This window comes from Dipodomys ordii, unplaced genomic scaffold (genome assembly GCF_000151885.1).
Source record: "Dipodomys ordii isolate 6190 unplaced genomic scaffold, Dord_2.0 Scaffold19, whole genome shotgun sequence".
In the NCBI taxonomy this organism is placed as follows: domain Eukaryota; kingdom Metazoa; phylum Chordata; class Mammalia; order Rodentia; family Heteromyidae; genus Dipodomys; species Dipodomys ordii.
The window spans coordinates 545817-555877 of record NW_012267235.1 but is presented as its reverse complement, the minus strand read 5'-3'; the positions used below and the strand labels follow the sequence as shown (position 1 = coordinate 555877).

The window sequence follows — 10061 nt, the reverse complement described above, 5'->3', positions numbered from 1 at the left end:
TGTGCTGAGGAATTGAACCCAGGGCTTTGGGCATGCTAGGCAAGTACTGTACCATTAAGCCACATTCTCAGCCCCTTGAGCTATGTAGTAACACCTGTCTCAAAATAAAATTGAAAATTCTTAGAATTATTCTTGTAGTCAACCAAACCAACTCCATTTATCTCTATCAGTGTTAGGCCTCATATACAAGGTAGGATATAAGAAATATTCTGGGCGGTTAGGGGGCGCAGATGGGAGGGCAGGGATGGTAAGGGGAAACAGAGGAGGAGGCAACAATGCTTGCTAAGAAATGTACTCATTGGGCTGGGAAGGTGGCTCAGTGATAGAGTGCTTGCCTTGCAATGCATGAGGCCCTGGGTTCGATTCCTCAGCACCACATAAGCAAAAACAAAAGCCGGAAGTGGCGCTGTGGCTCAAGTGGTAGAGCGCTAGCCTTGAGCTGAAGAGCTGAGGGACAGCGCCCAGGCCCAGAGTTCAGGCCCCACAACCGGACCCCAAAAAAAAAAAAAAATATTCTAGACAAAAAAGTTTAGCATCTATCTCATTCCTAAAGGAATATAAAAACTCTGGCCTATATTTTTAGTATCTACTAAAGTATGCATAAATTGAACCAGTATCTCCCAGAATATTTCTCCAATACTATATGAATGAGACATACCATCAAACCAGTCAATAGCTGCCTTAGCTGATGGGGGGTCATCAAACGATACTGTTGCCTCTCCTTTTGGCTTTCCTGTGTCTTTGTCTGTGTAAAGATTTATCATTGGTTTTCCAGTCTTCTTATTTGTCTAAAGAAAAAATAAACTGGCATTAGCATTTCAAGAAAAGCCATGTGCCATTATTATGTTAAAAATTTTAAAGGCATTTACATATCCATACTACAAAATTATGGTACACTTAGCATAAAAAAGAAGTTATCTGCCGGGCGCTGGTGGCTCACGCCTGTAATCATAGCTACTCAGGAGGCTGAGAGCTGAGGATCAAGGTTCAAAGCCAGCCAGGGAAGGAGACCATGAGACTCCTATCTCCAATAAAACCACCAGAAAACCGAAGTGGCGCTGTAGCTCAAGTGGTAGAGCGCTCGCCTTGAGCTGAAGAGCTGAGGGACAGCACCCAGGCCCAGAGTTCAAGCCCCACAACCAACCAAAAAAAAAAAAAAAAAAAATTAAGTTTCAGCTGGGCACTTGTGGCTCACACCTGTAATCTTAGCTACTCAGGAGGCTGAGATTTGAGGGTCATGATTCATCCCAGGCAGCAAAGTCCGTGAGATTTATCTCCAATAAACCACCAGGAAAGTGGAAGTGGTGCTGTGGCTCAAATGGTAGAGCACTAGCCTTGAACTGAAGAACTGAGGGACAGCTCCCAGGCCCTGAGTTCAAGCCCCATCACTGACCTCCCCTCCAAAAAAATTAAGTTTCTGGAAAAAAAAAGTTACCTATAGGTTTGGACAAGCTACATTAACTAAATACCAAGCTGTAAAAATGTTATTAGACTGACTGGAGATGTAGCTAAGCACTTGCCTAGCATATAAGAGGCCATGGGTGTCACTAGATCATGCCTATAATCCTAAGCATACAAAATTCCAATTAGCCATTGAAGTATAACTATGGCTTACGTGGTAAGAGCACTAGCCGTGAGGAGAAAAAGCAAAGTAAAAACAAGAGAGGAAAAAAAGAGTTGATTTATTTTTAACTTTTTTTTTTGTCTTTTCTTTTTTGGTACTAAGGGATCAAACCCAGGATGATGCACTTGCTAGGCAAGTGCTTTGCCCTGAGATACATCCCAGCTCAAAAAATCTGATATACTTATATATTTCATGTACAAATAGAAATAGACCAATTCCTCTGACACTAGAAAAAGGATTAACATAAATTGATTCCAAGCAAGTACTATTCATACTTTAAAACCCTCTTCAGGCCTTCTAGTTAAAGAATTAAAAATTCCTAGAAATGAAGAGTGCAAGCTCAAGTGAACAATAAACAATCATAAAATAATAATGCACTTATATGTGAGACATTAAATGCCAGAAAATGTTAATAACTTGGGTTTGGATATATTCATTTTAGAATCTATAAAATGTTTATTTTCATGATCACCTCTTGTTCTCACAATTTTTGGAGTGTATCAGAGACTATTTGTAGAGCCCTGGGATTAAAGCTAAAGCACAGTAGAAACTGTAGAAGATTTAAACACAAGCAAGGGATAAAAATCTGCATCTGTTTAGCAAAGATATATGCACATGGTAAACATATACATCCAAGGACTTTAAGACAACTCTTAGTGAATAGACTACATAGGCAAGTTAAGTAATTCGTATAATTTAAGAGTATCTTAAGAATTAGGACATTTTCAACATATACCCTACTTTCTACTCACCTTGATAATTCCTATTTGCTTAAAGAATTCTCCTACTTGATCTGTAGACACACCCTCACCAAGTCCTTGCACAAAGATTGTGTTATTATCTGAATTGTCAGACTCTGAATCTAAAGGAGAAAATATTACGGTTAATTTGACATATTCCTTGGTTCTACTACAGTAATCTAGAACAATAACTTACTGTCTAGTAGTCAACCATCTCTAAGAACAAAATAAAAAAAAAATTGACCATACGAAGATTCTTAAATAAACATGCAATGTGTTCACAATAGTTGAAGGTAAATCACTTCTTGGTAAAGTGCATCAAGTCCACACTCTGTGACATACATACAGAACAATTAAGGGAGATCTTAAAAATCTCACTTCAAATTCAGGAACAGACTAAAGTAAAGCTCATAAAGAGACAAAGAGGGTTAATTTAAATTAGCATTCCTTTCTCTGGAGAATTTTTTAATGACGTCAGTTTTTTTAAGAGGCTCGCAAGTACAAAATTCCCCCAAATCCAACACTGTGGACTTCCAAGCAAGCCAAGCAGAATGCTGGTTTCCCATTCATTGCGATAAGCCTTGTACATATGAGAGGGTAGAAGCACCTGGTACACACACCTTACCTTACACGCACACTTTTGGATTAGTACAACAAAGTAAGAAAGATGTATAAAAATTCAGTCCATCAAGGGATAATTCAGAAATTGCCATCCATATAGAATACTTTGGCATCTTAATAAAAACAAAAGTTCTGATTTCAATATATATTAAATTTTTTGGCTCAAATGAAATTTTTAACCACTGAATCGTTATTTTCAAAAGGCTCCATGAGTAAATCTACAGCCTTCAATTTCATTTAAAAATAAAAAGCCACATAAAATTAGTGACTTATTCCCGGACTAAAACAATTCTTCCATGTTTCAACTCAAATTTCTTAGGTACTCCAAACAGATAAAAATCCATTAACAGAAGTTTTGTTTCGTCTGAAGTTAGGGGCTTCAACTCAGGCTTTCATGCTTAATAGGTAGGTACTCAACAACTTGAGCCATACATACTGGTTTATTTTTTGTTTAAGGTCTTATATTTTTCTGCTCTGGACTCAGACAAAGAAACTCCTACATATTTGCCTCACATGGCTTGGATTACAGATACGAATAATAATGCCTGGCTTATTGGTAGAAATAGGAGCCTTGCTAATTTTTTGTAAAGGCTGACCGCAAATCTCATCCTCCTGAGCTGTCTCCTGTCCTCACAGCCAGGATTATAGTTGTGGACCACCATATAATATAGATACCACCACATAATATATACCACCATATAATATAAGTATTGCTTAAACATGGTTTTCTACCTCTAATTTACCAGGGATATCAATTCTTTCATCAAATCTGATTATAATAATTAGATAATGCTTATTAGTAGCAAAAATTAAGAAAAGTAGAACATGGGAAAGCATAAACCTACTTCCCTAGCAAATTTTCCCTGAATTTTTTTCTCCTGGCATTTCTTTAGAAATGAAACTCCTTAGTTCTGGTAGTACTATTAAATTAAATCTCCCTCCACTACTAATCCCTCCCACTCTCTCCTTCAATAAACAGAAAATTAACATCTTCTTAACTGCAAAATCACAAACTATCATGAACCTTACCAGCATCTGGTCTGGGTCCATAATCCCTGTGACCTAAGAGAAAGAAAAAGCTATTTTAAGACATATCATTTGAAATATTTAAAAATAAAACTGTAATAATAACCAAGGCATAAAATTTTTGTCAATAGTTTCAAAATCCTTGAAAGTCAATCATCACAAATTTACAGACTACATAAACTTTTACTAAAGGCTTAAGAAACTAAGATGAACATCAACATTTCCTTAAACTTGTTTAAGATGGTACCACCACTTTATCATTATTGCTATTATCATTTTTCTTAAGCTCTGATTCTAAAAGCTGATTGGAAAACCCTAATAATTTTAAAACACCACGTCAGCTACCTTATAAAAGAAAAAACATAGTCAAAATTCAGTGAAGTTCTCATTCATTGGTCACCAGATTCTTTCATGCATATACACTGTGTAGAAACCCATGGACTATTTGAGATCAACTTCGGTTTTTTAACATTTACTTTGATATGTGTGTAGACTATATATATTTTTATTTTTTTATAAAAAAAAAAGCACACAACACACCAGCCTCAATAGAGTAAGAAAGGGCATAGACTGCATCTGAGGGATATTGGTGGCTTTTAGATTTATATAGCATTTCCACTGAAACATTTTGGGATACTCAGCACTTACCACCAAAATTTTTGAAGCCACCGCGGTCACCACCACTGCAGAGGAAAAATTGAAGAAATGATTTCTTCCTTAAGTCTCTAATGTGCTGAGCCCTGGGCTCAATCTACATGTAACTGTCACAAGTAGAGTGGCTAGGAAAACAGTAGCACCACTAACTTTCTAGTAAATTCCATTTCACAGGTTCCAAAATGTTCCCCATCTAAGTGTTTCCCAAGGGTCTATTTTCATAAGATGCCTTTTTCAAGCTGCTTATGTCCAACATATCTAACATATTCTTATTTTTAAATCCTTCTAACCCAAGCCAAAAGGATACTAATCAAACTGCTAAAGCTGGAGGCACATCATGAAGAATGCCAAATTAGAACAAGTATTTTTTCCAAAGGAGTATTTTTTTAATAGAAGAAAAGCAAAAAGACCAGAGGAATATAAAATAAAGTTAAGATTTTGATAATAGAACGGGAAAGGTAAAAAACTTGAGTACTAGGTTCTGTTGTGAAAAACTGTGGTTTGGTTTTATGAGATGAATTTTTTTTAATATACAAATACATATAAAAAAGAGAGTTTGGACAAAAGTAGTCTTAAAATTTCAAACCATTCAGAAACCTGGTAAAATGAGGACTAAGCATAACTTAAAATGGGCCTCCTCCACAGCCACTATACTGCAGTTCATGTTGTCAATGGTCTGAACATATTTGTAGCACACATTAGAAACACAATGCAACATATTGCAGCTGTCCACAGAACAACTTCATTAAGCAAATTTCTCCTGTCAGATAAGTCAATGGCACTTGTTTTTACCTAAGATATCAAAAAGGCTCTCCCTAAAATATCCATCAAATAAATGTTTCTGTTGAAATACACAATCCCTAAGACACTTATCTGCTAACATGAAAATAACAAACTTTTCAGATGATGATGTCTGATCTTCCAGTCTTATGTTACTCAAGAAGTTAATCCAATAAACTAAAATCTCTTGATGCTTAAAAACATTTGCTTTAGTGATTAATCACCCAACTTTAAGTGTTTTTTTCTGAACTCTCCAGAGGGGGAAAAACACACTAAATAAATAAACAAGTGTTTTCCCCTTATAATAAATATAATCCTATATCCTTGATGTAAAAGTATTTATCCTTGCAGCTGTATTTTTTTTTGAGAATAGCCATGTGCATTTTAATTTGCTTTTAATTTTTTAATGGTTTGCAGTAAGCTTTTGTGGCATTAAGAATAGACTACTTAAAGGCTATGTAATTTTTACTACATTAGTAAGTCTTTAAAGATCATTTTAACAGTACACTACAATTCAAACTTTCCCGCTATTTCTAAGTGACAGCACTTTAAAAAGCAAGGGAAAATCAACAGAATTCTTCAGAACAAATTGCTGAAAATTTTACTAGAAACCAAGGTAACTCAGGCTTCTTTTAAAGATGATTCTTAGAACTCCCAAAAGGAAATATAATACAATATTTGAAATATAATATGTAAATGCATCATCTTTACCAAGTAAAAAAATTAGCTTTGAAAGTAAAGCAAACAATAACTATAAATATGGAAATACCAACACATTAGAAAAAGAACAAGTTTCAAACCAAGACACTCAATGATACAGTCTTGATCATCACTAATCAATTTTGAAAATTTGGGCAAGTCAGTAAAATTCTCTAGAGTTCAATTTCCTCCTTTTACAAAGTAAGCTTTTGTATCCTTACTAGTGAAAGGATAAACATAAGTAAAGCTCAGAAAAGCAGGATTGGTTCTGAAAGCACAGAAAAGCAGAATTGGTTCCACTGAAAACTACTGAAACAGAAGCTGCATTTTAATAAGATTCCTCCTGGGTATTCATCAGTCATGCCAGTAATCCTAGCTGCTCAGGAGGCTGAGATCTGGGGATCAAGATTTGAAGTAAGCCCAGGAAAAAGTCCATGAGATTCCTATGTTCAATAAACCACTCAGAAAAGACCAGACTTGGCACTGTAGGCTCAAGTGGTGGAGCGTTAGCTTTGAGAAAAAGAAGCTAAGGGACAGAGGCTAGACCCTACCTCAAGTCCCTAGACTGGCAAAAATAAAAGATCCCTAGGTAATTTAAGCAATTCAAGTCTAAGTAGTGATCCAAAAGATCTACAAATTGTACACCCAAATGTTTCAACCATTCACTCTCTCAGTAGAAAATTCTGTATTGATCAGTTATATTCCCTTATTAGAAAATTACATTAAATACAGTAAATAAACTTCAAATTAGTAGTAACAGAAGATATGTTATGGTTATGAATCTTTTAAACAGTCAAGTTACAAGTCCTTTTCCACACCTACTAAAGCCTCATTAGCAAAATAAGACACACAGAGACATAAACATCTATGGGTCAAGAGAAGGCACAGAAATTGGTTTTTACAATTCTAGAAAAAGTAGCAAATATACACAAATAATTTTGAAGTAAGGACATTTTATGGTAAAGTAGTGGCTGTATTTAAGAGATGTAATATAAGCAATACGCAATTTTATTGGCTCAATACTCCCTGCCTAAGAAAGTTACTTGCATATTTTAAACTAATGGAGGTACTTTCTCCAAATTCAATGTGCAGTATACATAATAGTATTCTGGGTAGTCTTTTAAAAAGCAGAAGCAGAATTTAAACTCAGGGCTTTGCACTTGCTAGGCTGGCACTCTACCTCTAAGTCATACCTCTAGCCATTTCCTCAATTAGCTGTCATTACATAGGCATGCATCACCATATCCAGGTGCAGAAATCTTTAGTCCTATAAAATTCAATACTTAGTAAAAATTGAAAAAGAGCAATTCAAATACTTGTGCTGTGATTGGGGTTTTCATACTAGAAAATCATGAATACAAATTTTGGGGATATAACGGAAATTTAACATTAATTTCATGTCAGTGGGTCGGTGTATTTTAATAGTATCTATATTTATGTTTTATTTTCTTCTATGTCATCTTATGTGAGGTAAAAAGACTTTCTCTAGTCAGCATTTATAAACACATCAGCTTAAAATTATCAATCTACAGCTGCACTGTCGAAAATAGTATCCACGACCTACCTGCAACTGTTGAACACTTAAGATGCAGCTACTCTAAAACCACATAAATTCTATAGGTAAAATATGATTTTCTAAGATGTATACTATCACTAAGGATTTGTATATTCCATTACATTATTTAAATGTAATGGGTTAAAAGAAAACTATTACTAAAATTAATCCACCTATATACTTCTGTCTGAGGCACCGGTCAATGTGACCCCATCTGAGGATTTGTGTAATATGTGAGCTTGTATGTGCTACTGTACGAGGAGAAAACTCCTCCACAGTCCAGAAAACAGTAGGGACACCCAGCTGCAGCTTTGGGAGGAAGGAGATAACTTCAAAGTCTAGGCAAACAGTCCAGATGCCTGCCGCAGTCTCAGGAGAAGACCTGTGGAACATGCTCTACATGCTCCTCTGAATGACCTCAAAACACTTCCTCACACTCCCTTTATGTGTGAGGAAAAATCACCTGGGCCTTGCTTGTCTCTTGTAACCTTTTGATCACATCAAACTGTTTCATGTTTGTTGACTACGATTAACTTTCTTTGTGTGTCTGTTATATATAAGCATATAGTGCTTTTATTAAGCTATACCACAAGGTGTAGTTCACTCTCTGCCTAGTAGGCACTGCATTCCCAGATCTTGCTGTGTGAGCAACCCAAACAAGTGGCACCCAAACAAGGACCTGGAGGAGTTTTATTAGAAGGACAGTGTCCCCACAGAAAGATGTAAGGGGGAAAAAATTTCATTATGGGACATCACTTGCTTAAGAAAAGTGGAGCAGAGTTGTCCAAAGAACTACTTCTAGAGTATCTCGATACTGTTTGTAAGCATAACCCATGGTTCCCCAATACGGAATTTTTCAATAGAGAAAACATGGCAGAGAGTTAAAAACAATGCAAGAAGAGCTCATTGATGAGAATATACAGAAAAATTAAAAGATAAGCAGGAAGGGGCTAGGAAGGTGGCTCAGTGGTAGAGCGCTTGCCTTGCATGCCTAAGGCCCTGGGTTCGATTCCTCAGCACCACAAAAGCAAAAAGAAAAAAAGGGGGAAGTGGCGCTGTGGCTCAAGTGGTAGAGAGCTAGCCTTGAGCTGAAGAGCTGAGGGACAGTGCCCAGGCCCAGAGTTCAGGCCCCACAACAGGACCCCCCCCCCAAAAAAAAGATGAACAGGAAAAAAAGGAACAAAGTGTACAAGATTACTGCATCATTTTAAAGAAGAAACTTAGCTAAAAGGTTTTCTGTTCTTGTTGTGGCATGCCACCTATCTGTGTTCATGTCCTTTTTCCTGTCTACTTAGAAGTTTTTTGTTGTTGGCAAAGTTTTGTTTTTTTAACTGACTATGTGGTTCAATCATAATTAGGCAAAATATCGCCACGAAAATTCCAAAAACTCTTAAAACAGCCAGTATTAAAATCTTAAGTGCGCTCTATGATTTGTGCACAAACTTGTCTGCCTATTTGTCTATATGTGAAATGTGTAAAAGGGTCATGGTTTCAAAGTTATCAAGTATTCTGCTTGCTAAAAGATCTTTGTTAATGGAACTTGTGATTTAATCTGAATTGCCTTGAAAATTCTGAGACTGCCTGACTACAAGGCTCAGGCTGCATTTTCTCCTTGTGGAAGCTGCCAGAGGGGAGGGTGTAGATGGCTGTGAGCCTGGTTCAGACATTTGGCTGGTCCTGTCAGTGCAAATGGTTATAAAGTGCTCTTGTCTAAGATTGGATAAAAGACAAGAGTCAGGCCAGTTTAGTTTCAGGTGACCCTCACCCAGCCTTCCTCCAATTGAAGGTATTCAAAAGGCCAATTGGTAAGATGCCTGGCTAACCAAGCAAGCCCTGGAAAAATTGTGGTCCAGATAAAGTACTTTGTTAAAAGGTTTTATCTACCACTGAAAATTTCAGAAAATGTATGTACGACTGCTTTTTATTTTTGTGCACTTTAAGATCTGTGTGAGTGTGTCTGAACCCGTGTGAATATGTTTAAGATAAAAACTGACTATGTGCTGTAAAAGATTTCGGTGAGTTTAACTTTAAAATTCAAAAAGGTTCTGAGGTTTGGATGTTAACAAAAGTCTTGAAGAATTGTTGCATTGTTTTAAAGGCTAAGGATTTGTTCATTTGAAAATTAGAAAATTTAGCCAGGCGCCGATGGCTCACGCCTGTAATCCTAGCCACTCAGGAGGCTGAGATCTGAGGATCGCAGTTCAAAGCCAGCCCGGGCAGGAGAGACCGTGAGACTTCTATCTCCAATAAACCACTAGAAAACCGGAAGTGGTGCTGTAGCTCAAGTGGTAGAGCGCTCGCCTTGAGCTGAAGAGCTGAGGGACAAGCGCCCAGGCCCAGAGTTCAAGCCCCACAACCGCCA

At 36.8% G+C, this 10061-nt stretch overlaps 1 protein-coding gene across 1 annotated transcript in view; it reads right to left on the bottom strand.

Moving 5' to 3' along the window:
- Taf15 (TAF15 RNA polymerase II, TATA box binding protein (TBP)-associated factor, 68kDa) overlaps positions 1-10061 on the bottom strand; it is a 52189-nt gene that overhangs the window by 7882 nt on the left and 34246 nt on the right. The window contains exons 8-11 of the mRNA XM_013013069.1: positions 4660-4694; positions 4015-4047; positions 2377-2486; positions 659-788 (exon numbers count right to left, since the gene is read on the bottom strand). Of these exons, the coding sequence (XP_012868523.1) occupies positions 659-788; positions 2377-2486; positions 4015-4047; positions 4660-4694 (308 nt within the window). The remainder of the gene's footprint in view (positions 1-658; positions 789-2376; positions 2487-4014; positions 4048-4659; positions 4695-10061) is intronic.